This window comes from Arvicanthis niloticus, chromosome 22 (assembly GCF_011762505.2).
Source record: "Arvicanthis niloticus isolate mArvNil1 chromosome 22, mArvNil1.pat.X, whole genome shotgun sequence".
NCBI classification, from domain to species: domain Eukaryota; kingdom Metazoa; phylum Chordata; class Mammalia; order Rodentia; family Muridae; genus Arvicanthis; species Arvicanthis niloticus.
Genome location: NC_133429.1, coordinates 48,489,388 through 48,517,021, shown reverse-complemented (window position 1 = coordinate 48,517,021; position 27,634 = coordinate 48,489,388). Strand labels below are relative to the sequence as shown.

The following is a 27,634-nucleotide window of genomic DNA, read 5'->3' as shown; positions in this document are numbered from 1 at the left end:
AAAGTAATAAGAAGCTCTATTCCCAACAGCTGGGCGAGGGCAGGGATGAGACAACAGGCAAAAGAACACGGTCACAGACCGCACCTCGGGAATAAGGAGCGAGGGAGGGGCCTAATCTCGTCGCTGATTGGTTGTTGCTCCTGGCCAATCAGAAGCAGCTATTGATTTTTACTAACAGTGCGACCCGCCTCCCTGGAGGCTTTGACGCCACGTTTACAAATGAGGGTGCGTTACGTAAGAGCGAGCGCCGGGACAGCCAATGAGAGCTTGGAGCGGTAATGGGCGGGTGAGGCCGCTGCCAGGTTTGGGGCGGAAGGAACATCTCTCGCCGAGACAGAGCGGAAGATGGCGGCGGAGGCGCTGCTGTCCAGTCTGTTGGGATTGCTATTTCTGGGGCTCCTGTTACCTGCGCATCTGACGGGCGGTGTCGGGAGCCTGAATTTGGAGGAGCTGAGTGAGATGCGTTATGGCATCCAGATCCTGCCGTTGCCTGTCATGGGAGGGCAGGTGAGGGGTGTGGGTCGAGGCAAGAGTCCTGTGCAAGAGGAAGGGGCGCACGGTGGAGGAGGAAGGGCAGCTGTGCGCCCGGCTCGGGAGACCCGGGGAATGGAGAAGAGATGGTGGTGTCCCTACGATCCTACTGAGAATGGAGACAGACCCATCCCCCGGGACCGGGCACCGGCAGGGGTGGGGCTCCCCACTGTGGACCTCGGGTCCCTGGGTCGCGGTGAAAGCACCCGGACCCCGCAGGGTGGTGAAGCGAGAGCGCCCTCTCCTCCGTTCAGCCCGCTCAGCCGGGGCAGCTGGAGGACTTGTGGCTTATTCTCTCTTCCACTGGGCACGTCCCCAGGGTCTGAAGAGGGATCTCGTTGTTCTTGGTCCCAGCCTCTGCCTCCCTGCCCCCCTTCCCGACCCTTCTTTCCCAGAGTCAAGCTTCAGACGTGGTGGTTGTGTCTTCAAAGTACAAACAGCGCTATGAGTGCCGCCTACCAGCTGGAGCTATTCACTTCCAGCGTGAAAGGGAGGAGGAGACGCCTGCTTACCAGGGGCCCGGGATCCCTGAATTGTTGGGCCCAATGAGAGACGCCCCTTGTCTGCTGAAGGTGAAAAGAACTGGGGTGGGCGGAGGGAAGTCTTGGGAACCAGAGTAGAGTCCGGTGGGAGTTAAGAGGCCATTGGTGTACTAGGTATGTTTACGGGCAGGAGGTGGGGGAACAAAGCAAAGACTCCGCTGGATGTAGGGAAGGGTTAGGATAGAAGATCTCAAAATTGGTTAAACCAAGATCGGAAGGACGGTGGTGGGACGGGAGGAGCAGGAGTGACCTGTAAAGTCACTTCTGCCTCTATGGCACTTTACCTCTGGATGCCGTTGTGTTCAGGGAAGTTCAGTTAGTACGTGAACCTGTGGGAGTCTTCATCCGAGTGCTTCAAGGATACCATGATTTCTTAATGGAGGGCAGGGAATGAGTTATGCCTGTGATGCCAGGCTAGATCACAGAGCATCGTGGCCCTGTCTTACCCCTTCCCAGATTAGAAAGAAAAAAAAAAGGAAAAGAAAAAGAAAGGGTGTGGATGGGAATCAGTTATACTTTAGATGTGCGTCTCCAGCCATGAAAAGAAAACGGCTGTCCCTTCTCACAGAGTCGAGAATGCGGGAGGGGAGAGAGGGAGAGAGGTGAGAACTGAATGACAGGTTATATACCTTGGAGCCAGGAGACTGCAGTTTCACAAGGAGACATTTTCATGCCTCCTGATTGTTCTTCTTTCCATTGTCAGACCAAAGACTGGTGGACATATGAATTCTGTTATGGACGCCATATCCAGCAGTACCATATGGAAGGTAACTCTCTCCTACATTCTCATCAAGCCTTCATGAGCCTCCCTCCCAGTCCTCCCTCCCAGTCCTCCCTCCCAGTCCTCCCTTCTAGGCCTCATAATGAGAATAATGTACTTTACTGTGGCTTCCCTTACAGACTCAGAGATCAAAGGTGACATCCTCTATCTTGGCTACTACCAGTCAGCCTTCAACTGGGATGATGAAACAGCCAAGGTAATGGGTGTGGGGTTGGAATGGGGATCCGCTGATTGTCAGATAGATAGCTCAGGCAACAGGGAGGGTCAGACTGAGCTGGTGTGTTTCTTGGGATTTGGTCCTTATCAAGTCCCCTGGGATCTGGTCCTATGATTCCCAGGTCCCTGTGGGAGGGTGTTCTCGTTCTCAGGCCCTCTCCATCCCCGCCTCATGTTTTTTTTTTCTCCAGGCCTCCAAACAGCATCGACTGAAACGCTACCACAGCCAGACCTACGGCAACGGGTCCAAATGTGATCTCAACGGGAAGCCCCGAGAAGCTGAAGTTCGGGTGAGTCTTCAAGGAAAGGAAACGTTCCCTGATTAACAGTGGTCTGACTGCTAAGGGAGCAGGATGCTTATGTCCTGAAATCAGTATCTCTTATGTGTAGAGCCCAGTCTCAGGCTGGTATCTAGATGCCATTGTCTGCATCTTCAGAGGTAATTTAACTCTGCGTTTCCCATAGGCTACCCTCAGTGCTTCCAGCCACATTCAATCTCTCCAGCATTTCTCTTTTCCGTTACTTCAGCTGTGAGTGGTAGCGTTTGTCTTTGACTCTCCTTACTCTGGGTGTAGCACGGAGACATTGGTCTTAACTCTTCCAGTAAAGCCAGAAGCAAACAGGAAGCTCCTGCATGTGGAGAAGGCCTGATGTACAGGGGAAGACAGATGCTAACACAAGAAGTGAGTCTGAAAGAAGCCACAAGCCAGCGGTTCTCAACCTGTGGGTCCAGACCCAGCAAGGGCCACACATCAGATACCCTGAATATCAGACATTTACATTATGATTCATAACAGTAGCAAGATTTCAACCAGAAAATTACCTCATGGCTGGGGGTGGGGGATCACCACAACACGAGGGACTGTATTAAAGGGTCACAGCGTTGAATCACAGCTAAGGAGTAAGGATGAGAAGGAGAGAGAGAGGGCTAGTTCTCTCAAAGCCCGGCTGTCCTCCGGGCTTTTAAAACTGTCTTCAGAGTTAGCAGTGGCCATGGACGCCTTAAATCCTAGCACTCCAGGAAGCAGAGACAGGAGGATCTCTGTTAGTTTGAAGGCAGCCTGGTGTACCTAGTGGATTCCAGGACAGCCTCAAAAACCAAAGCCTCTCTTGGGTTGGGTGTGGCAGCACATACCTATAATCTCAGTAAGTTGGGAGGCAGAGGTGGGGGCATCGTGAGCCTAAGCTGTTGTGAACTACAGAAGGACAAACAAGAGAACACCCTAGTTTGCCCTGTGGCTGAGACTCCCGGCTGAGACTCCCTCCTGCGCCTCCAACAAGCGGTCCTCCTTATTCTCCTGGGTTGTAGCGGAGTGGAGATCCACCGTCCTCTGCCTCCCGAGTGCTGGGATTAGAGGCATACGTCACCATTGCCCAGCTTAATTTTAACTTTTAAAAAACTATTAATTTTATATAAAATAGTAGGTTTCACTATGACATTTTAAAAATATTTAAAGAAGACCTTTAATTTTTAATGCAAGTGGCTGGGCACACCTGTGAGGAATTTTTTTTTCTTTTTCTTTTTTTTTTTTTAAAGATTTATTTATTCATTTAATGTATATGAGTGCACTATCACTGTCTTCAGACACACCAGAAGAGGGCATCGGATCCCATTACAGATGGTTGTGAGCCACCTTGTGGTTGCTGGGGATTGAACTCAGGACCTCTGGAAGAGCAGTCAGTGCTCTTAACCACTGAGCCATCTCTCCAGCCCGACGAAACTGTTTGAAAGCTTTCTGAATGAGTTTATGTGCACCATGCATACAGGTACCCTCAGAAGCCAGAGGAGTCGGATCCCTGGCAGCTAGAGGTATAGGCAGTTGTGAGCTGGAAACAGACCTCAGTCTTCAGCAAGAGCAGGGTGTGCCCTTAACCACCGAGCCCTGACTGTCTCTCCAGCTCCTGGTGACATTTCACGTGTATCATTGCGCTTTGCTTATGCCGCGCCCCCCCCGCCCTCCCCCATGTTGCATTTATACTCTGAAGGTAAGACCTTCAGATTTGTTGTTGTGTTGGACGTGGGGTGGAGTTAAGGATGATCAAGGCCATCTTAGTCAGCGGCTAGAAGTGACGGAATTGTCAGTGGCTACAGCGTGAAGGAGCAGGCTTGAAGAAGGAAGACAGGCTGGGTCTGTGCATATGGAGTCGGAAAGCCTGTCAGACTTCCCCCGATGATCCCCAGCCAGCCGTTAGCTCTGCGATTCAACAACAAAATCTAGGCTGGAGATAAAAATACTCATCGAGTTTCTGTCACAGTGGCCTTGTCCCTCTGCCAGGAAGGACAGAACATTCTTCGAATGACCCTGCCTGTTCATTCAGGTTTATTCCTGTGACGCCTGTGCACACATACAAACCAACACAGGCCCCCTCGTCCTGGCAATCATTTAGAGCTTTAGGTTCTTCAAAGTCTGTATCGTAAAGTGGCCATGGGGTGGCTCACTCCTATAAACCCAGATCTTAGGAGTTGAGGCAGGGGATGACTAAGTTTGGAGCCAGCCTGGGCTCCACAGTGAGTTCTAGGACATTTTGGGTTACGGCATGAGAAGCTGTCTCAAAAACAGACAAACAGGGCCTGAAGTGACCTTACTTAATCTCTCCATCTAACTCCACTGAAGAGTCCCAAGAAGGGAGGGACAATGTCTGTCCTGTTTCCTATTCTTTTCCTCAGTCCCTGGAATGGTACCTGGTACCAAGTAGGTGCCCAATTAGTCACTCAACAATAGAATAAGTGACAGCCAGATTACTTATTTGTTTGTTTGTTTATTTCTAGACAGGGCCTCTATGTAGCTCTGGCCGTCCTAAAACTCTGTGTGTAGACCAGACTGACCTGGAACTCACAGATTTTCCTTCCTTCTGCCTCTCAAGAGCTGGGGTTAAAGGTGTGCGCCACCATGCCCGGCCTCAAATGTTAGCCTTGTTGATTCACCCAGAAAGCCACTTGTGTCCCTGCAGTTCTCCACACAGAGAGCCACATCCATATGTGAGGCCACTGTCACACGTCACTGTACCCTGACACTTAGCTGCATGGCATTTCCCCCCTGTCTCCTGAACACATGCAACCGAGGCGGGTGTTCAGTGAAGCAGGATCAGAGCCATTCCAGGCTGGGGGTACACCACAGGACAGCAGCCAGGGGAGCTGAGTAAAAGGAAGGTCTATGGAGAATGTGACCTCTGAACTGATAATTGATGGAAGTTTAGCCCAGCAGGTGTAGAGTGATGGGAGATGGGAAAAAGAAAGATGGTGGGTGAAAGGGTGATCAAGAGCAGAGGGAAGGCTTGGGAGCCAAGAGGCAATGGCGTGACCTGGGAACTGAGAGTCACAGGGATGGGAAGAGCTGGACATAAGCCAAGGGTGTAGGAGATGGGAGTGGGCAGCCGCCAGGGGCAGGACACAGGCTGGGAGGGGCCCTGAGGACACAGGCTGGGAGAGGCGCTGTTCTTGTGCTGAAGCAGGGTGCCCACGGGTCAGCATGGAGTCAGCAGAGTGAGACATGTTCACCCTGGCTTTAGAGGCTCACTCTGACCTACAGCCAGCCATTGAGAGATCAGTCAGGTAACACCGCAATCCAGTTGAAAAGCAAAAGTGACCCAAGGATGGAGAGAGCCATTTAGAGGGAAAGCCAGCAGCGAAAGAGGAAGGATTTGCAAATGAGTCTTGGGTAGACAGTGGTGAGAGGAGGAAGCTTGACAGTGGGAAACGGTGAGTTTGGTTTTCCAGATGATACTTTTGGTGACTTTCAGGCCCCGGAGTGGAGATCTCCCAGGTAAGCAAAGAAAGAGCTGCAGGCTGGGAGAGAGATTGTACCACAGCGAGAGGCCGGTCCTCACCTGTGGTTGTAGGAACCATGAGTGTGAGTAGATACTTCAGTAAAAGCGGACAGTTTAGAAAGTAGGACAGGAGCTGGATGTGTGGCTCACACCTGTAATCCCGACGCTTAGGGAGCTGAGGCAGAAGGATCACCAGCTGGAGACTAGTCTGAGACTTTTGAGGGAGCTATCCTAGCATCTCACAGAGTAAGTAGGATCATACTGGGATCATAAATACCCACAGAGATGTTACTGTGACGTAGGACCCAGGAAGGACATGGCCATGCTGACTGCATCTGCCCTTTTCAGAAGAGGAAGACTGGAAACTACCGCGGGCAGTCATGGGCATTTTGGTGAGGGCCAGGCAGGCACACGGTGGGAAGAAGGGTGCCTATCTGGTGAGTGTGAGTCCTTGACTCCCAGCCTTTCTGACCAGCACACCGCAGTGTCATCCATGATCCCTCTGGGATCACTGTCAGTGGCCCGCCTACACCATACAGGAGTAAAACTTTATCTCAAAAAAATAAATAATAATAAATGTGGTTGTGTGGGTCTGAGCTCTGGTGAGCAGTGTGGGATCCTGCCTTGGGTATTTACGATCCTAGCAATGACACTGAGTTTTCTTCTTAATTGTGACGTGCCTCAGATAGAGCAGTCTGCTTCTGAGAGAATCGATGGTGCTGGTTTACCACGTTTGCTTTGACTCTGTCTTGCAGTTGTCCTTGATTTGGTCTTGGGAAGAGAGTGTTTGAAACAGGGTCTTGCTCTATAGCCAAGCCTGGCCTGGAACTCGCTCTGTTGTCCACCCTGCCCTAAAACTTGTGATCCTCCCTGTGTCTGCCTCCTGGGGGCTAAGATTACAGGGTGAACCTCTCCACACAATCTATGTTCTGATTAAAGAGGGAGTTAAGAGGCTAAAACACAATTAAACCTTAACCGCTCAACTCCTCCCTCCTTGGTTCTGGAAACCGCAGTAATTGCCCTGGCCTTTTCTCTGTATTTTATTATAAACACATATGTCACAGAAAGTATACATTGTTGCATTTTCTTTGTTTTTGAGACAGGATATCATGTAGCTAAGGCTGCGACTTACCATGTAGCTGAAGCTGGCCTTGAGTTGTTCTCCTCCCGCTTCCAAATCTCCACTTCTGGGATCACATGCCTGAGCTGCCTCTCCCGGCTGTATTTATTGTTTCATGCTATGGTGGGCATCAGGCTCTGTGTTATCAGGCCCTGAGTTCATCCCCAGGACCACAAAAAGGAAGTAGCCAGCTGTGACAATGCAGGCCTGTAAATCTAGCACTCAAGACACTGAGGCAGGAGGATTATGAGTTCAAGGACAGACTACTTAGCAAGTAGTCTCAGAAAAGTCTCATCTCAGAAAAGGGGAAGTAAAGTAAGATATGGTCACTGTGCCCAGTACACCACCTTGCTCTTTTGCTGATATCCTTCTGATTCAGGCGGTGAGGCAGAGCTCCAGCCTGGTGACTGTAAGATCTTACCTGTACCCTGCCGAGAAGCAGTTTCAGTTCTGCCGGGTTTTGTTTTGAGTCAGGGTCTCAGTATGTAGCCCTGGCTATCCTGGAATTCTCTACATAGACCAGACTAGCCTCATACAGACATCTGCCTGCCTTTGCCTCCCACATGAATGGAGTAAAGGTGGGCGTCACCACATTTAGTTCCCTTGCTTTATACAGGGAGCTGTGTGGGGGTTGCTGGGCAATGTGCAGATTCCCTAGGCAAACAAGGAGGGGCAGAGCCATGTGCTAGAGGAACACATGTTTTAGGAATGAGGTAGGGCCACTGCCCCTTTATTAGGTGACCTATCTTTTGGACATAGAGACATTCTTTTAAAATTTCCTCCTCCTCCTCCTCCTCCTCCTCCTCCTCCTCCTCCTCCTCCTCCTCCTCCTCCTCCTCTTCTTCTTCTTCTTCTTCTTCTTCTTCTTCTTCTTTATTGTGGGAAAGAATCCATAGTACCCAAGTTCTGTTCTTCCTCTCAGGTGTACAGCTTGGTGCACTGGGTATCTCTCAAGGATATGTGCCTGTTCTTCCTGTTTCCAGAGTAGAGACATTTCTCTATTTGTGGTAATCCCCCTGCTTCTCCCTTCCCAGCTCCCTTCCACTTTTTTCCATATGACAATTCTAAGTATGTCACATGACTTAGGGTTTCTATTGCTGGGATGAAACACCATGATCAAAAGCCACTTGGGAGGAAAGGATTTATTCAGCTTATAGTCCAACATCACTGTTCATCACCGAAGGAAGTTAGGAACTCAAACAATAGGAACCTGGAGGCAGGAGCTGATGCAGAGGCCATGGAGGGGTGCTGCTTACTGGCTTGCTCTTCATGGCTTGCTCAGCCTGCCTGCTTAGCAAGAACCCAGAACCCAGAACCATCCTACCCTAACAATCACTGATTAAGAGAATGTCCTCCAGGCTTGCCTACGGTCAGATCTTATGGAAGCATTTTCTTAATTGAGGCTCCCTCCTTGCAAAACACTATAGCTCAAGTCGACATAAAATTATCCAGCACATCATGTAAGTAGAATTATAAAATACTTGTCCCAGTTTACCCAGTATATTGTTTCCAACCATGACATAGTATTTATGGGAGATGTATTTGTTTCTGTGGCTCCGTCTTCTATAGGTACCCCAAGTTGTCCGCTTGCTCACCTGTCGCTGGGTGCACACCTGCTCTCTACTGCCTTTGAGCTAGTGTGGGTAATGTAGCAGACTCCTGTACCGACGTCTGCTTGACCGTTTCAGGGGTTTTTCTTCTCTGCCGTGGAGTGGAGTATGGCAGACTGTGGTTTGTTTGCCATGTTCAGATCTGTTGTGTTTTCCACGGCCGCTGCGTCCTTCACATTCCTGCTGGCAGTCCCCAGGGTCTCGTTTTCACCACACATTCTGTATACTTTTTTAATTTCCAAAATTATCATTATGATCGTCTGTACATGCGTGTAAGATCTGTGTTGTGGCTGTGGACAGCCATGGTGTACATGTTGAGGACACTTTCAGGGGTCCCAGGGATCAAGCCAGCGTGCCAGGCTCATGCTGTGCATGCTTTACTCGCTCTCTTAGTGCTGTGTTGCTGTGAACACACTGTGTGCAAGGCAACTCCTGTAAAGGAGAACATTTAACTGGGGCCTGAGTACCGTCCCAGGCTCATCAGCATGGCTCTGCAGCAGTGACCGAGTGAGTACATCCTGACCTGCGAGCTTTTGAAACCTCAGAGCCCACCCCCAGTGTGACACACTTCCTTCAACAAGGCCACACCTCCTAGTCCTTCTAATCCCTTCATAAAAACATGAGATCCATTCTCATTCAAACCACCACAGCCACTGAGCCGACTCTCTAGCCCAAGTATTAGTTCTTTCTGTGTGTGTGTGTGTGTGTGTGAGTGTGCGTGTTTTCCCTGTGTGTGTATCATGCCACAAGCATGCCATGTCCACAGAAGCCAGAAGAGGGCATCGGGGTCCCTGGAACTGGAGGTACAGATGGCTATAAACTGCCATGTGGGAGCTGAGAATCAAACCTGGGTCTCCGCAAGAGCAGCCAGTGCTCATAACCACCGAGCCATCCATCTGTCCAGCCCATGTCTTTCTTTCTTTTTTGAAACAGTTTTCTTTGTGCAGCATTGGCTGTCCTGGAACTCACTCTGTAGACCAGCCTAACCCTGAGCTTATGGTTCATCTGCCTCTGCCTCCCAAGTGCTGGGATTAAAGGCGTGCACCACCACCCAGGGCAAAATGTGTAGTTCAGGTTGGCCTCAAATTTGTGAGCCTTCTGCCTCTGCCTCCTACATCAAATCCTACTGGCAAGCACCACCACACTGGCCCTCTTTGTATCTGAGATAGTCTCACTGTGTAGTTGAGTTAGCCTTGAATTCATGATCCTCCTGCCTCAGCCTACTGAGTGCTGACTTATAGGCTTGCTTGTCATTCCTGTCATTTGCAGATTTTTATGCATTATTTTTTAATTGACACACGTCTTACTATGTAGGCCTGGAGGTCCTGGAACTCACTCTGTAGACCAGGCTAGCCTCAGACACATAGGCAATCCACCTGCCTCTTTCTTGTTAGTGCTGGGATTAAAGGCACGCTACAACACCCAGCCTGGGTTCATTAACCCTTACTCATTTCATTTTTCTTACGACTCTGATGTAATAGGGCTGGTGCTGGTGCGTACCCTTGACTTATTCCTGATTTAACAGTGTTTTTTTTATTTGCATGCGCATTGTATGTATGCACCTGGATATGTGTACATGTGTGTAGAAGCCAGAGGTTGAAGTTAGGTTTCTTCCACCATCACTGCATGCCTTCATCTCTGAGACAGGGTCTCACACTGAACCTGGAGCTCACCAATTAGGCTGGCCAGAGCCTGAGATCCAGGGATCTACCTGTGACTGCCTCCCTGGGGCGGGGATTGCAGACTCACGCTGCTGTACCCAGCTCTCTCCTGGCTTTATTAGATGTACTTGCTTTATTTTATGCGTGTGAGCGTTTCATACGTGTGTATGTGTGCCACGTACATGCCCAGTGAGAAAAGGGTATTGGATCCCCTAGAACTGGGCTTACAGATGGCTGTAAGCTGCCACATAAATACCAGAACAAACCCCATGTCCTCTACAAAAGCAACCAGTGCTCATAACTGCTGAGCTGTCTCTCTAAGCCCTGTCCTTGGCTTTAAGGGGGTGTTTTGTTCTGAGCGTGTTTTCCAGTAGCTTTTTGCTGTGGTACTTTGTTTAAAGCACCGCTCATCAGGAGAAGGAAGTCTCGTGCGATGCGTCCTTGCCTGTCCATGCTGTATCCTTGGCTGTCCATGCTGTATCCTTGGCTGTCCATGCTGTATGATGGGTGGTATGGATGTTTCCAATTCTCCTGTGGTCATTAACACAATAGTGTATGCTTTTGTTTTTGTTTTTGTTTTTTTTTTTTTTTCATCTTTGATTCATTTATATACTAAGTTGAGTCATATTCTAAAGCTCTTTGTTTGTTCTTTTTTTTTCTATAGTAATGCACCTCATAATGATGTTTAAATATACATCAAGGGCCAGGTGTGGTGGTGCACATCTTTAATCCCAGCACACAGGAGGCAGAGGCAGATGAATCTCTGTGAGTTCAAGGCCAGCCTGGTCTACATTGAGATCCAGGACAGCCAAGGCTACACAGAGAGACCCTGTTTCAAAAGATAGGTAGGTAGATAGATAAACAGACAGACATAAAGTTGTACACACTTATAGCACACTTACAGTTATCATGTGATGCTTCAAGATACAGATGCTGTATAATGTGTACATCATGGAAAGCCTATCCAGCTCCTCATATCATTTCTTTATGGTGAAACATTCAAACTTCCTCCTTTGAGCCACCGTTTTTACTTTATTCATTTTTTAAAAGCATTTATTTGTATTATTTTTAAGTGTGCACATGCTCGTGTGTGTGTGTGTGTGTGTGTGTGTGTGTGTGTGTGTGTGTGCGCGCGCGCACACGCGCGTGCATGTGCTGCCCTCAGAGGTCAGAGATCAGAAGCATTGGGTTCCCCCTAGAGCTACAGGTCTCTGAGCTGCAGGTGTGGGAGCTGGGAACGGAACTCGGTCGTGGGAGAGCAGCAGATCCGCTTCCCCGCTGGACCGTTTCTCCAGCTCTCTCCATTTTATTATTTTTTAATAATGTTTTTAAATTGACATACATTCATTGTCCGTGGTGTGTCTCTCACAGACATTATTGTAAGTGTGCAATGTACTTTAAACGTTTTCACCCCCTCCCTCCCCGCCCCCCCCCTCCCCCCCCCCCCCCGTCTCCTTCCACACCTGCCCTCTCCGTATACTTCACCCCTATTCTCTCTCGAGTTGCGCATACATGTGTGAGCTCATGGATCTGGATAAAATCCACAATCTACAAATATAAGGAAAAGGAGATATTTGTCATTTTTTAAAAGATTGTTTATTTTTATTTATATATGAGTACCCTGTAGCTGTCTTCAGATGCACCAGAAGAGGGCATCAGATCCCATCACAGATGGTTGTGACCCACCATGTGGTTGCTGCAATTGAACTCAGAACCTCTGGAAGAGCAGCCAGTGCTCTTAACCACTGAGGCATCTCTCCAGCCTGATATTTGTCATTTTTGATTAAGGTGATTACTCTCTGTTGAATACATTTTCCTATAAACACCATGTGGTAGTTTGAAAGACACCGGCCCCCAAAAGCTCCTATATGTGAATGCTTAGTCACCAGGGAGTTGAACTGTCTGAAAGGATTAAAAGGTTTAGGAGGTGTGGCCTTGTTGGAGGAAGTGGGGGTGAACTTTGAGATTTCAGAAGCTCATACCAGGCACAAGCACTCTCTGCATGTGGGTCGGGTTGTCAAGCTCCCAACCCCTGCTCCAGCGCCAGGATGCCACCATGCTCCCTGCCACGATGCACTAAGCCACAGAAACTGTAAGCCAGCCCCCATTAAGTGCTTTCTTTTGTAAAGTTGCCTTGATCGTGGTTCTCTTCACAGCACTAAGACAGTGACTGCAACACAGTGTAACTTTGTTCTTTTATAGCTGAAAACGTGATTCAATTGTATGGGCATAAACCACCTTTTCTTTATCTGTACCTCTGGTTTTTTTGGATACCTTGGCTTTTCCCACGGCTTAGCTATTGTGGCCCAGAGCTCACTGTGTAGACGGAGCTGACCCTAAACTCACATAGGTCTGCGTGTGTCTGCCTTGTTGAGTGCTGAGGTTCAGGGTGTGTGCCACCACACGCGGCTGTTTTTGGTGTTAGAGGAGCTTCCGTCCCGACGCCTGCAGTGACCGTCTGCATCCATACTAGGAGTGTGGGAAGAGTCTCTTGTCCACGTCCTTGTGGCATCTAATGTCACTTGCTTCTCTATGGCCACCATTTGGGGGAGGGGCAGGTGGGATCTGGAGGTAGTTTTATTTGCCTCTCCAAGACTGGTGAGGTTGGTGCTTTCTCATGGTAAGACCATTGGTTCCTTGTCTTTTGATAGCTGTCCACTCATTTCATTATTGGTTGTTTTTAAACTTTCTGGCTGTGGCTCTTGAGTCCTTTATATGTCGTAAACATCACTCTTCCTCTGTCGGATATCTAGCTAGTAAAGACCGTCTTCTCTTCTGCAAGCTGTGTGCGTGCGTGCGTGTGTGAACACTTACAAACGAGCTATCTCTCCAGCTGAGCTGTCTCCCCTTGTCCAGACTGTTGTTCACATATCAGTTGATAAACATTTAGACCATGTCCATATCTCGGCTGTATTGCAGTGTGTCTTCAGCCTGCTTTCTCTCTCTTACTTGTTTATTTACTTATTTACTTACTTGAGGCAGGTCTCATGTAGCCCAGGCTGGCCTCCAAGTTACCACTTAGGATGAGCTTGGACTCCTAATTCTCCTGCGTTTCCCTCCCAAGTGTGTGATTACAAGCATGAACCACCATGCCCTGTTTACGTGGTCCCAGGGAGCAAACGCACAGCTTTGCATACTGGGCAAGCCGTCTGCCCCTATGGTACATCAGTAGCCCATGTCAGCACATCTTCACATCAGTCATGAGGGCCTTGGTTTTAGTTTGCTGAGGACTCTCCACACTGCTTTCCATAATGGCTGCAGTACTTCACATGGATCAACGCCGACGGTGTGCAGGGATCCCTGCTCCGCACAGCCCCGCCGGCCGGCCGTCTGTTGGCGGCCTTTGTTTTTGTTAAACCGTCACATCTGGAGTGAGGTGGTCTGTCACTGTGGTTTCAGTTTGTGTTCCCTGATAACTAGAGATGATGAGCTTTTAAAAAAAAGTACTTCCTGCCCGTCCGTCAGTCTGTCAGTCCGTGTGTCTTTGAGGAATAGTTAACTTGGTCTGTTGTTTCTTTTTTCTTCTCCTTTAGTTCTGAGATGTTGCTAGATTTTGCTAGATTTGTTGCTCATTTTAACCAAGTTGTCTGGTTTTTGCTTTTGAGTCGTGTGAGCTCCTTGTATATTCTGGATATTAATCCCTTGACAAGTTTGCAAACGTTTTCTCCTATTCTGAAGATTGTCTTCATTCTTTATTACATCTTATTTACTCTGTGTGTGTGCGTGTGTGTGCATGTTGTATTTGTGTGATGTGTGTGTACCATGTGCAGAGATCAGAGGATAACTTGTGAGAGTGAGTTCTCTTCTGCTACTCTGTGGATCCCCAGGGTTGAACTCAGATCATCTGGCTTGGTGCAAGTGCCCCACTGGGTGAGCCCTCTCTCTGGCCCCTCTTCACTCTTAAAAAAATATATTTATTTACATCAACATGTGTGTATGTCTGTTATGTGCATGTGCTGAGGTTAGGGGCATCCTTTGGAGCTGGAGTTACAAGCAGTTAAAAGCTGCCTAATGTGGGTGCTGGGTCCTCTGCAAGTCAGCACATGTCCTTAACCACTGAGCCATCACTCCAGACACCTCTCTCCGCTCTTCCGATTACTTTCCATATGCAGATGCTTTGGTCTGATGCCATGATGTATTTTAGCAGATGCCTGTTCAGTACTCTAATATTTTAATTGTCTTTTATGCAATTTATTAAATTGGCCTTCAATTTTCTTATATTATCATTATTTTGTTTTGGCAGCAGCGTATATTAACTTTATTTACTCGAGGAGAATGCCTAATTTTTGAAAACTAATTAATTGGTTAATTTAGTGTATATGTGTGTGGTTGTCAGGGGACAGCTTTCGGGAGTTGGCTCTTGTCCACCTTCTTGAGGCAGTCTCTCTCTCTCTCTCTTCTCTCTCTCTCTCTCTCTCCCCCTCCATTTCTCCTTCCCTCTCTGTCTCTCCTTTCTCTCCCTCTCCCTTTGTCTGTTTGTCTCTCTCTCTCTTTCTCTCTCTGCTGCCTCGCTGCTACTCCAACAAGACGGCCTTATACTCCTGTAGAGCCCTCTCCCCAGTCTGAGTTTCTCTACCCCGTTTTTGTTTTTTGTTTTTTAATTCTCTGGAACATAGATATTCGTTTTTCTTTTCTTTTCTTTTTTTTTTTTTCTTTTGTTTTGTTTTTCAAGACAGGGTTTCTTTGTGTAGCTTGGCTATCTTAGAACTCACTCTGTAGGCCAGGCTTACTTCAAACTCACAGACATGTGCCTGCCTCTGCCTCCCAAGTGCTGGGATTAAAGGCCTGTATCACCATCACCTGGTAAGAAATTCTAGAAATGGCTCAGTGGTCACTGACTGTTCTTCCAGAGGTCCTGAGTTCAATTCCTGGCACCCCCTTAGTGGCTCATGACCATCTCTGATGGGGTCTGATGCCCTCCTCTGGCCTCCACAGGTACTAGGCACACGTGTGGTACACTGACACAGATGTAGCGAGGACTTACACATAACATAAAGATGAACACATCTTTTAAAACTTTTGTATCTACTAGAGTGTGTGTATGCCACAGCACACATGTGGAAGTCAGAGGGCTTTTGGAAATCTGTTGGCTTCTTCCACCCTGGTTCTAGGGATCAAATTCAAGTCCTCTTGCACTCACTGGGCCATGGTGGCAGCCCACAGCCTTTTTTTTTTTTTTTTTTTTTTTTTTTTTTCATTTCATGTTCACTGGGGTCTTGCCTGAATGTATGCCTGTGTGAAGACGTAAGATCCCCTGCAACTGGAGTTACAGTTGTGACCTGTCATGTGGATGCTGGGAATTGAACCCAGGTCCCCTGGAAGAGCAGCCAGTGCTCTAGCCCTCAGCCGGCAGACGTTTAAATGTGCTTCTAAGGACACTTCCTACAAGCATATACCTGCGAGCTCTTTCCAAATTGGTACATAGAGCTCCGGCTCTCTCAGACAGATGCTGCTTTCCTGTCCCACATCCAAGCGTCTTCCATTAACACAGAAACGCGGCCGTGAGTGGTCCTCTTATACCTGCAGAGTCTATGCGGAACATCCTCTTGGAAATAGACCGGAGGGATTGGGGTGCACTGGCGAGTTACCCAGCCCGGGAGCCCACTATCCTCCCAGCGTAGAAGGATGCTGGTCTCTGTACAGCCTGCCAGCCTGGTGTATTTTTAAACTTTAAAAGTTTGGCTAATCATTGGCTACATATCAGATAAAGGGGTTTTTTGTTTTGTTTTGTTTTTCTTTCTTTCTTTTCTTTTCTTTTTTTAGGATGGCTTTATTTTGCATCTCTCTTGAGAAAAAGATGTGTGATTTCATTTGTCTTTAAGAATCTCTTGTCAGCTCAGCACTGAGGAGGCAGAGGCAGGAAGATCACTGTGAGTTCAAGGCCAGCCTGGTTTAAATACAGAGTTCCAGAACAGCCAGGGCTACATTGTGAAGACAGTCTACAAACAAACAGAGAATCTCTTGTCCCTTTACCCTCTTTTGTTTTGTGTTTTTGAGACAGGGTTTCTATATGTACCCCTGGCTGTCCTGGAAATCACTCTATAGACCAGGTTGTCCTGGAACTCAAAGAGATCCACCTGCCTCTGCCCTCTGCCCTCTGCCCTCTGCCCTCTGCCCTCTGCCCTCTGCCCTCTGCCCTCTGCCCTCTGCCCTCTGCGTCTGCCTCCTGTGTGCTGACTAAAGGCATGCACCATCATGCCCATCATCCTTACACTTTAACCATCATTCCATTTGCCACTTCCCTGGTGACTTGTCCATTCGAGTATTAGAGACCATTCTGGTGGCTCTTCTCACAACCCTCTTTCTCCTTGGTACCAAGGACTGAGTGAGCCTGGCTGAGCTCGGCAGAGGCTGCGCTCCTGGAGGGCCCCTCCTATAGTGTCCTGAGCAGAACACTTTCATCGCTTTTTCCCAGGCTCCTCGTTCCCAAACGAGCTCTTAAAGCTTTCATTTTGCACAGAACACCATCTGGTCGCTTCCCTCCAGTTTGAACGTGTAGCATGTACATTTTCAGTGCGATTCCTAGTGTATATGTAAACATGTTTTACTTTTGCTGTCTTCAGTTTGGTTGGGGAAAGTTTGCTTGTTTGTAACCGTAGCCTCAAGGTGCTGGGCAAGGGCATGTGAGATCGCTCTTTCACGTCCAAGTTCTGTGCTGTGTGGACGACTTTCTTGTTATGTCTGCTTAGGTCTTGGTCTTCTGTCTCCCTGTGTTCTACCACGTAGGCTGTTTGTTCCCCACAGAAAACCACAATAATAGGAACTGGCCACTTCCTGCCAGGCCTCAGGAACTACCTGGGTGCGTCTTGGTGCTGCCGTGGGGCCCAGGTATCTTCCACTTTGGCCTCTTTCTTTCTTACCTCCCTTCACCTGCTCAGGAAGCTGTCTGGCTCTTAGATCTCTCCCACGCTCAATCCGAGCGACCGTTAGTTAATCCTCTTGGCAAGAATCTTGCCTGTGACTTGTTTGTTTAAAACACCACCATCGGTATGCCTCGTGGCACTGTAGACTCCAGGTTTGCGTGGTAACGGGTATGGGTGCCCTTTGCTGAGCGGTACTTGTTCCCTTGGGGTCCACATGGTCCTTCTTGTAGGTTCACATGTAAATGGTCAAAGGAAAGACTGTTCCAGAAGCCTGGAGAATTTCTGGTGGTGGCCCTCCTCTTTCCCTTGTGTCAGCCTTGTTTTGGTAAATTACCAGGCTAGCTCAGTAGGAGCCCCTCCCTGTGCCACCCAGGCTAGCAGGAACCCTCCTTGTGCCACCCAAGTCCAGGCTTGGGCATGGAGGGCTCACAAAAGCCAAAAAAAAAAAAAAAAAAAAAAAAAAAAAAAAACCAGACAATCATCCAGTTGTAAACACATTTCTCTGATTCTAAGGCCAAACCAGACAGCACAAGCCTGGGTTTTGGGTTAGGTGGATGGACACACATTCACTTCAGTGTAACACATAAGAGTTGGCCAAGGGGGAGATCTAGGATACACAGTGGATGCCTTGCAACTCAGACTGACTGTGGCCAGGTGGGGCTACGCAAGGCCAGACTTCCTGGATAGTTCATGCACTGGCTGCTGGTTCCCTGGATTTGGGTGGTTTTTGGGTTTGGTGTGCTGTTTGTTCGGCAGACAGTCTCTGTAGCTCAGGCTGGTTTAAACTGTTAGGAGGCTAGGGACGACCATGAACTCCTAATCTTCCTCGTCCCCCGAGTGCTGGGGTCATGGATGTGTGCTTCCACCTGTTGTTCTTTTAATGCACTGCTGGCATTTGAAAGTGAGGTTTCTCACCAATGTGCGTGGTTAAATGGACACTTAAACGTTTACTACTTAGAAGGCTGAGGCAGGAGGATCAATCACTGAGTTCAAGGCCAGACAGAGCAACACAATTTGATATTGATGTTGTTTGTCCAGTGCTGGAGATCGAACCCATGCTAGACAAGGCTCTGGCCCAAGCCCCCATCTCAGAGAGACAGGCTGTGTCTATCATTCACATTTCCTAGTTTCATGCCACGTTAGCCAAACATTTTCACTGGGTGAAACCCTCACCACAGTGGCAGATTCGGCCATTTTAATGTCCTCTTCTTAATGTATTAATGTTGTTGTAGTTTGAAATTGTATGACTTATAGGTTTTCAACATTGACCCAACTTTTCACCTTTGAGACTCAGTTTGGTCATGTATGTCCCCACGCTCCAAGAGTCTCAATACATAGCCGAGACTGGCCTTGAGTTCTGCCTCCCAAGTGCCGTGAGGACAGGTGTGTATCTCAGTTTGTTGATTTGAATTTGGCTGTGCACTTGCCATGGTGTGCACAGAGCTCAGAGGACAAGTCCAGTTCTCGGTCCTCACCTTCCATCCCAGTCGAAATAGGATATTTTTGTTTGCCGCTTTGAATCCAGTGCTAGCTGGCACACAGCGTCCGGGGATTCTGTCTCCACCTCCCAACCTGCTGTAGTTTTCAGTGGCTTGGAGATTCCAGATTAGGTGCTCACCCTTTCATGGCAAATGCTCTACCCACTGAGCCACCTCGCCAGGACTCATGAGCAGTGCTGACCTGGGACAGCCCTTCCTACTTACCACCTTTAACTTCCCAGCTGTCCCCACCATTCTGCTTATAAAATTATGCTAACCTCAGAAAATGTTAAAAAGGTCAGGGCTGTGGGATAGTTCAGTAGTTAACAGTTCTTGTTGCCAAGCCTGATAGCCTGATTCAATTTCCAAGACCCACATGGTAAAGGAGAGAATAAACTCCCACAGGCTGTTCTCTGACACACACAGACGTGCACACGCACACTCTCATACACATATTTACTCACATATACACACTTACACATACATACTCTCTCACATATACACTCACATATACACACACACATATGTGCATAGGCATGCACATGTGTACATACACATACACACATACACTCTCACACACATATGCACTCACGTATACACTCACATATACACACGCATGCATGCACACATGCACACACATACACTCACACACATATACATACTCATACACACTTAAACACATATACGCATGCTCACATACACATAAACACAAATGTATACACATATACTCATGCATGCGTACACACACACACACACCCCTGTTTGACCTGAGGATTAACCTTTTTTCCAAACTAGCAGCTCTGTTTTGCAAGCCCACCAGTGGTCTGTGAGGTTTTCAGTTTCTGTATCCTGGCCAGTGCTTGGTGGCACCTTCCTCAGGGTAGTCCTTGTAGTGACTGTGGTGGACTGTCATCTCCTGTGGTTCTGAGGGGCACTTCCTGGACAGGGTCAGGGTCAGGGTCAGGGCTACTATGCTCTAAAGCAGTAACTGGTTAGCTGCTGCTGCTGCTCCTGCTCCTGCTCCTCCTCCTCCTCCTTTTCTTCTTCCTCCTCCTCCTCCTTCTCCTCCTCCTCCTTCTCCTCCTCCTCCTTTTCCTCTTCCTCCTCCTCTCCTTCTTCTTCTTCCTCCTCCTCCTTTTCCTCTTCCTCCTCCTCTCCTTCTCCTTCTCCTCCTCCTCCTCCTCCCCCTCTCCTTCTTCTCCTCCTCCTTCTCTTCTTCTTCCTCCTCCTCCTCCTCCTTCTCCTCCTCCTTCTCTTCCCTCCTCCTCCTTCTCTTCCCTCCTCCTCCTTCTCCTCCTCCTCTTCCTCCTCCTTCTCTTCCTCTCCTCCTCCTTCTCCTCCTTCTCTTCCTCCTCCTTCTCCTTCTCCTCCTCCTCCACCTTCTCCTCCTCCTCCTCCTCCTCTTCCTCCTCCCCCTCTCCTTCTTCTCCTCCTTCTCTTCTTCCTCCTCCTCCTCCTTCTCCTCCTCCTTCTCTTCCTTCTCCTCCTCTTCCTCTCCTTCTCCTCCTCTTCCTCCTCCTCTCCTCTTCCTCCTCTTCCTCCTCTTCCTCCTCTCCTCCTTCTCCTTCCTTCTCCTTCTCCTTCTCCTTCTCCTTCTCCTTCTCCTTCCTTCTCCTTCTCCTTCTCCTTCTCCTTCTCCTTCTCCTCCTTCTTCTTCCTCCTCCTCCTTTATGACAGGATCTTGCCCTGTCAACTTTGAACCCAGGCTCTCCCACGTCAGCCTCCCTAGTGCTAGGATATAGTTACAGCCCACACAGCACTCCTCCATCTAAGCTCACTTGTTTGATTAGTTTTGTTTTTTCACACCGTGGCCCAGGCTGGTCTTGAACTTACAGCAGTTGTCCAGCGTTGGCCTCCTGAGTGAAGGGGTTTGCCCCACCGTGCTCAAACTCAAAAGGAAGACTTTGTGAATGCATGTTGCCCTTGCTCAGGGGCCACACCAGTGTCTGCGCCTCTCCAGTCTTAGTGTGTGCTGCTGGGGAGAGTGTGTGCCACAGCACACAGTGGGTGTCAGAAGACAACTGAGAGTTGGTTCCCTCCGTCCACTATGTGGGACACTTGGGATCAAGCTCAAGCCATTAGTCTTGATGGCAAGCCCCTTTCCTCTCTGAGCCAACTCAGCAGCCCCAACACACCATGTTTACACAGGACAAGGAACTGATGCAAAGGCAGATTGCAGATGTACAGTGAAGTTGCCTAATTTATCTTCCGTTTTTTGCCACTTATCAGCTGGCCACCTGAATAAAGGTCTAAATTGCATCATTTGATAAGTTTCCATGTCCTGGGCGACCAAGCTGGAATGCTAATGCCTTCCTTGCTGGGTCTTTGTGAAACCAGATAACTGAGTCTGTGTAACATGTCATGTGCACAATCATGGTTCTGCAGGCAGCACACTGTGACCCTGGTGTCTGGTGTCAGCATCCAAGAACCAAAGGTGGCTTGGTGGCTCTCACACGTGAGCCTCCGTTCTTGTTCTACCACAGTTTCTGTGTGATGAGGGCGCGGGCATCTCTGGGGACTACATTGATCGAGTAGATGAACCCTTCTCCTGCTCCTACGTACTGACCATTCGCACGTCGCGGCTCTGCCCACACCCTCTCCTCCGGCCACCAGCCAGCGCTGCCCCACAGGCCATTCTTTGTCACCCAGCCCTGCAGCCTGACGAGTACATGGCTTACCTCCAGAGGCAGGCTGGTGAGTGCACAGGACTGCGAGGAGGGACGGGACAGGGACTGGTAGGTGCACATTGATGGGTCCCTGGCCTGTTTGTGCTGTTTTTCTGGTAGAGTCAAAGCAGCGTGAAGAGAAAATCACAGAGGAAGTCCGAGACACAGACCAAGTGTGGAGTGGGAGCAAGGCTGCTGGAGCACCCCCAAAGAAAGAAGGTGAGGTGTGGCCTTGGACAGTGGTGATGCTGGCCACCACCACCTTCCTCCCATCTCTGTCCTGTGTGACAGCTGTGGGTGGCAGTATCAGAGGGAGTGTATCCCCTCCAAGTTTGCTTCCTTTTTCTCTTCCCCTCTTTCCACATTTTCCCCTGTTCTCCATACCCCAGATGTCAGGCCAGCCAAGGAAGATAAGGAATCAGAGCTCTGGAAAATGCTTCAGGAGCCAGAGGAGCAGGCAGCAGGAAGAGAGGAGATACAAGCAGGGGTGAGATCAGGCCTCTCTGAGCTGGACTCGGGCCCTGGGATGGGTAGGGTCCCTCAAGCCAAGGTCTACGAGGTGACCTCTGTCTGTCTAGGGATGAAAGGAGCGTGGAGGGCGGAGACAAAGCCCTCACACCTGAGACTGCCCTTTCTCCTCATCAGGAACAGGACCTGAACCACGAGGCTGCAGCAGATCCAGCTCCAAACCCTCCCAATGGTCAGTCAGCCCCGTGTCTCCCTTAGCTCTTAGATGGCATAGAGTTGAGCTACTGAGGGGGTCGGGAGCCAGACATCAAGTCCACTCTTCCCCGCCCACCTCCCTGTGTCTCCCTCCTGGTGTCAAGAATTGAACCCAGACTCTCGCACACTGATGCTTTAGCTCTAAGCCAGCCAACCGCCTGGCCCCAGTGAGCTCACTCACTGTTAGCTTCTTTCTGATCAGCAGGACCACTTAAGGAGGTCAAAGGGCACTTACCTGCTCTCCCCTGCCTGCCATGACAGTTTGCCCACCTACAGAATGTGGGGGAGGGTAAATGGAATGGAGCTGTCCCTCCTGAGGACCAAGCTCCATAAAGGGGTTTGTTGTTTGTTACCTTCTGCCAGCTTCCTGAGGCAGAGACTGTAGTCCTCACCCCTAGCTCCTCAACGCAAAATGCCCACACCTACTCTCTTTTCGCATGTCAGATTTTCAGAGCAATGTGCAGGTCAAACTCATCCGGAGTCCTGCAGACCTGATCCGGCTGATTGAGGAACTGAAGGCTGCAGAAAAGGTACCAGCCTGCCTAGGGCCGTGGGGCCCACCTCCTCACGCTGTCCACATTTGGAGAGAGATCCTTACCTAGGATAAACTGGCCCCAGTAGAGCCCAGTCCTGCCCTGGCTCCCATCCTGCCCTTCCTGTGGCCCCACTACCATGTCCTACCCCTCACATATTATGACAGAATCCTTCGAACTGTGCCTCTCCTTCCCAACTCTGACCCAGGGGAAGCCAAGCGTAAAGCAGGAGCAGCCTGGAGATGACGCCACAGACACCCCTCAGAAGGAAGCGGAGGCATCGAAGGGAAAGGGTGGTGAGCCCCGGGGTCTTGTGGACGAAGAGGATGGTGACGAAGAGGAGGAGGAAGAGGAGGAGGAAGAGGATGAAGAGGAGCAGCAGCTCCTGGGAGAGTTTGAGAAAGAGCTGGAGGGGATGCTGCTGCCCTCGGACCGCGAGCGCCTCCGCTCAGAGGTTAAGGCTGGCATGGAACAGGAGCTGGAAAACATCATCCAGGAGGTGAACACCCCCCCACCCCACCCCCGTGACTGCCATGCACGGGACAGGCACTCTCAGCGTGGTGTGGTGGCTGCTCCCTTGATTAAACGGGGAGATGAAAGGAAGGAAGACAGCTGGCTCTCTTATAGAGCCCCGTCTCTCTTCCCCAGGCCCCTAACTGCCACCTTCTTTGGGCCTTGCAGACAGAGAAGGAACTGGACCCAGAAGGGTTGAGGAAGGAGTCCGAGAGGGAGCAGGCAATACTGGCTCTAACATCCACTCTGGACAAACTCATCAAGAGGCTACAGGAGAACCAGAGTCCAGAGCTTGTGCAGAAATACAAGAAAAGGAGAGTTGTCCCCCAAAAGCCTCCCCCATCACCACACCCTACAGGTGAGAGCAGCCCCCAGAGGGCACGGCCTCAGAGAGTGTGCCTTCCTCTCCCTCCTCCACTGGCCTCTCTGCAGGACACCCCAGGGCCAGCCTTCTGGAAGAGCATGCCTGCTCTCTGGTTTGCTCTGTGCCCGCTGCCTGGTGCTCTGCCTGGCACATAGGCAGGGGCTGACTGAGCTGGACTAGAAGCTGCAAAGCTCCTCAGAGCTCTCTGCCGGTCTCCCTGGGGGTGGGAAGTGGGGACATGGTGGGAGGCGGGCAACAGGGGCAGGTGTCAGGGCCTCTCTGCACCAGAAAGGTCTCCAGCTGTCAGTGTGACTAGGCAAGCCCACTGGCCCCCGGCCACCAGCCAGGGCACACGTCCATGGTCCCTTCTTCCATCTCCTTGTGTTCATTTCATGGGGTTCTGCTGGAATGGACAGAGAAGGCATTCCAGCTTCAAACCTTCTAGCCACGTTTTTGGTAAACATTGAAAGGCTGTTAAGTCTGAGGAAGACCGAGCCTTGGCTTCCCCACCTGCTCCTTAAAGCAAAACACCTTTGTAGGTGCGGTGGCCTGACCTGGCTTTTGGAAAACAGCTGTTTTCCTATAGAAGATGCAGGAATCCTTGGGGTGGGGATGGGGATTTTTTGAACCCTGGATCACATGCATGAGAGGCAGAGTATATACCCGAAGCAGCCTGTGGCTTAGAGAGAGGCCATCTTCACCCTGGGTCACGGCTCTGCTTTGTGTCTCCCTGTGTCTTCCCCTCTAAGAGGAGGAGCCTGAGCACAGAGTCCGGGTCCGAGTCACCAAGCTCCGTCATGGAGGCCCCAATCGGGACCTGACTGTCCTGGAGATGAACCGGGAAAACCCACAGCTGAAACAGATCGAGGGGCTGGTGACGGAAGTGCTGGAGAGGGAGGGGCTCACGGCGGAAGGTGGGCCCTGAAGGGCGGTGCTTAGAGCTGTCGGAAGGGCTTGCCACAGGAGTGGCAGGGCTGGGTCAAGGTGGACTGGAGACCTCACCTTGGGACCTGGAGGGCAGGGGACCCTCTAAAGCTCCCAGCCTCCCCCTCCTCACTGCCCATATTGCTCCTGTCAGGCAAGATTGAGATCAAAATCGTGCGACCTGGGGCTGAAGGTAAGGAGGAGGACACACGCTGGCTGACTGATGAGGACACAAGAAACCTTAAGGAGATTTTCTTCAATATCCTGGTGAGACATCCGACCCACATTGCCCACGGTTGCCAGCCGGTTGCCAGCCGTCCCAATAGTTGTAGAGCCCCACTCTCCTATCCGAGGTGAAACCAAGCCTCAGCTGCTGCTTGGGAGAATCCGTCGGGAGGCAATATCCCTAGTCCCTGCCTCCTGTCTAGGTCTCAGGGCCCCCCCTCCCCCTAGATCCCATGTGCAGGACTTCCTTGGCTCAACCCCTCTTTCCTCCTAGGTGCAGGGAGCGGAAGAGGCCACTAAAGAGCGCCAGCGACAGAGTGAGCTGGAGAGCAATTACCGCCGCGTGTGGGGCTCTCCCGGTGGTGAAGACACAGGAGACCTGGATGAGTTTGACTTCTGAGACCACCCTGCCAGGCCCTTTAAGGATTCCTGCATCTTCCTGACCAGCTCTGCCTCCTTACCCCTGACCCTGGGGCCCGGGAGGCACGAGGGCAGATTGGAGCCCAGCCCCGAGGGTGTATGAGGGTGTGTGGGGACCCATGAGGGGGAGCTGTTGCGGCTCCAGGGAGCCTCCCTAAGGCCTCAGCCAGGCCTGTGGTTCCACTCCCCAAACGTGCCCTCCTTTGCCCCTTTGGCTTTTCCTGGCCCCCAGCTTCTTAGCACTTACCCACTCTACCCAGAGACTTGATGCGACCTTGTGAGTGGGGGAGGCAGGAACAGCAGGACTGCAGGTTTTCAGACTCCGTGAAAGCAGATCCCCGACCCAGCCAGCTCACCCTACCCTACCTCGATTCCCTGTTGCTGTTTGGGAGCTGTTGTCCCCCTCCCTTGGAATCCCTACTTCCTGTCTCTGCTGTCCCCTGTGCTTCTGAGCCCAGACTATCTCTTGTCACTGAGGGAATGGGAGACCTTTCATATCACCTCACACACAATCCCAGTGAGGAGGGTTGGGCATGGAGCCACCCCCTCATTCCTCAGCAATCAGGTTTCTGAATAAAAAACTGGACTGTCCACCCACCAGGCTTTGTTGGGAGGGCGATCAGGTAGGAGCTCAGGGTCAGGGGCATGTTCTTGGATCCTGCTGGCTCTGTTTCCCAGAGAGTGTCAGTCCGCCTGGGGCACACAGGAGGCGACCAGAACAGCTGAACAAAGCCCTCCAGATGGAGAGAGACGCTGTTCTCTCCTGAGTAAGATGACCAGGCACCAGCCTCCAGAGGCCTGAGGGAGACCAAGGATCAGTCTCTGGCAGTCATCTTACAAACTGGGCTCTGAAAGGCTAAGGATTTGGAGGCAAGTCTCAGAGGACCCTAAGAGCTGTGGAAAGCTACAGGAGACCTGTGGTCCCTCCTCTCATCCGTTCCTACCCAGGGGCTCACAGATGTAAGGTGAGCCCTGTACTGCTGAGTTGTACCTAGCCAGTCACTGCAGTTGGGCAGAAGCAAATCTTTCCTAATCCTCTCCTTCCTTACATCCTGAAAGCCAAAATGTGTACCACAGAGACCCTCCCACACCCACCCGGGACATGTCCTTCCTGCGGCATAGTCCAGATTCCATTTGCCAGCCAATTCTCCCCCCCCCCCCACCCCGGGTTATTTACTGTTCCCTGGAAAACACCTACACTCATGACAGGGCTGCTGCCCACATGCCATCGTCACAGTATTCCAGAGGCAGATGGGCCTGGGGTTCCACCTCCTCCTGATAACCTCGGCAGTTGTGGGTCCCTCCTGTCCCTGTGTCCTCTCCCAGCGTAGTGGGCCCTCAGGACAGTAAAGATAAAGTTTCCCTTTTGGGTCCCCAGCTGGAGACAAAAGGGACTGAACACGACGTGCCCTGCCATCTCCAGAAGAGTAAAATGATTATTTCAGAAACTCACGGGGCTGACTCTCTTGTTGCTGAATGTGGATGAGGGCTGATATCATGTTATGCTTAAGTTGTTTTGAAATGTAGACAAGTCCTGCCTCCCACAGGCCTTAAGTCTCTTAAAAGGATAAACACTTCAGCTGGGTGGGACTTAAGCGCTGGCTTGACAGTGGCCAAGGTAGAGAGAGCACTGGGTTCAAATCAGCATCCCTTTCATGGGAGGATCCCTAAGACCTTTTCTAATGCTGAGCAAGCTCTGGCCTGGGGGTGGGGCGCAGTAACGAGGGTGTGAGTATCACAGTCCTTCCTCAGGAAGGCAGTCATCTTACAAAAGCATCCTCTGAGCTCTGAAGGGAAGCAAATGTGGAGGCCAGTCCTAGAGGATCCTAAAAGCTATGGCCAAGTTACAGGAGACACCCTCGGACTGACAAAGAGGCTGCTGCAGGAGATTTATCATCAGTGCCTCAGCACTGTGGTACTGAAACGGAAACCTGGCTTCACTGAATCCTTCTGAACTTTGAACAATACATTCCTTTTTCCTTTCTTTTGACTTTTGGCAAAATTCCCACGAAGGTCAATCAGCCCCAGCTATGCCCAGGCAAACAAAAGGAACAGAGCAGCAGGTGTGTGTTGGGGTTGGGGGGGGGGGGCATGGATGGCATCCAGAAGAGGGTGGAGAGGTTTGGGGATGCGAATCCAAGTGGAGAAGCACATGGCTGCTGAGGGACTGTGGGTACAGAAGAAACAACAGCTTGCCCGTGCCCATCCAGGGCCACCCACCCCTCCTTTTCTGCCCCAGCCTAGAGGGCTTGAAATCTTGTCATTCCCCACAAAGCTATTAAAGGCAATCAACTTTAAAGGCATTAAACATTAAAGGCAACCAACTACTCGGCCGGCCGTAGAGTCTGCTGACATTCTGACCATTTTTCACTGGCCTGCGGATCCCCCCTGACAAGCGACTACTCTGTCCAGGGTCCTTGTTTCCTCCCCATATTCTAACACCCTGAGCTTCTAAGGAAGGGCGTGAGTTTCACTACAAGGGAAGCTGGAGATACTGAAGGAGGGTCAAGGTTGACTCAGCTCATAGGCAGACCTTCCTCAGTGTCCCTCTCCAACACTCCCCCCTGGGTCATGCCAATGTGCTAGGTAGTTACCCAGCCAGGGCCTCTGCAGATCAGCCTCCAGATGAGCCCTGTTTGTGAAGGCATGACCAGATGGTGTAAGTTCACTGGCACATCTACAGATGAACACTTTAG

The 27,634-nt window shown here is 50.4% G+C and overlaps 1 protein-coding gene across 2 annotated transcripts; it reads left to right on the top strand.

The window, feature by feature from the left end:
• Positions 1–293: 293 nt before the first annotated feature.
• On the top strand, positions 294–25,529 carry Os9 (OS9 endoplasmic reticulum lectin). 2 transcript variants are annotated; one of them, XM_076920410.1, is made up of 15 exons: positions 294–507; positions 927–1,103; positions 1,777–1,840; positions 1,974–2,050; positions 2,262–2,360; positions 21,054–21,264; positions 21,357–21,455; positions 21,626–21,723; positions 21,882–21,936; positions 22,404–22,489; positions 22,701–22,991; positions 23,174–23,363; positions 24,119–24,283; positions 24,448–24,560; positions 24,793–25,529. In XM_076920410.1, exons 1-15 carry the CDS (start codon positions 346–348, stop codon positions 24,916–24,918), a joined length of 2,013 nt encoding a protein of 670 aa, XP_076776525.1. In that variant the 5' UTR covers positions 294–345; the 3' UTR covers positions 24,919–25,529. The 2 variants fall into 2 exon arrangements, with proteins under 2 accessions (XP_076776525.1, XP_076776527.1); XM_076920412.1 differs by lacking the exon at positions 24,119–24,283.
• Positions 25,530–27,634: the final 2,105 nt, after the last annotated feature.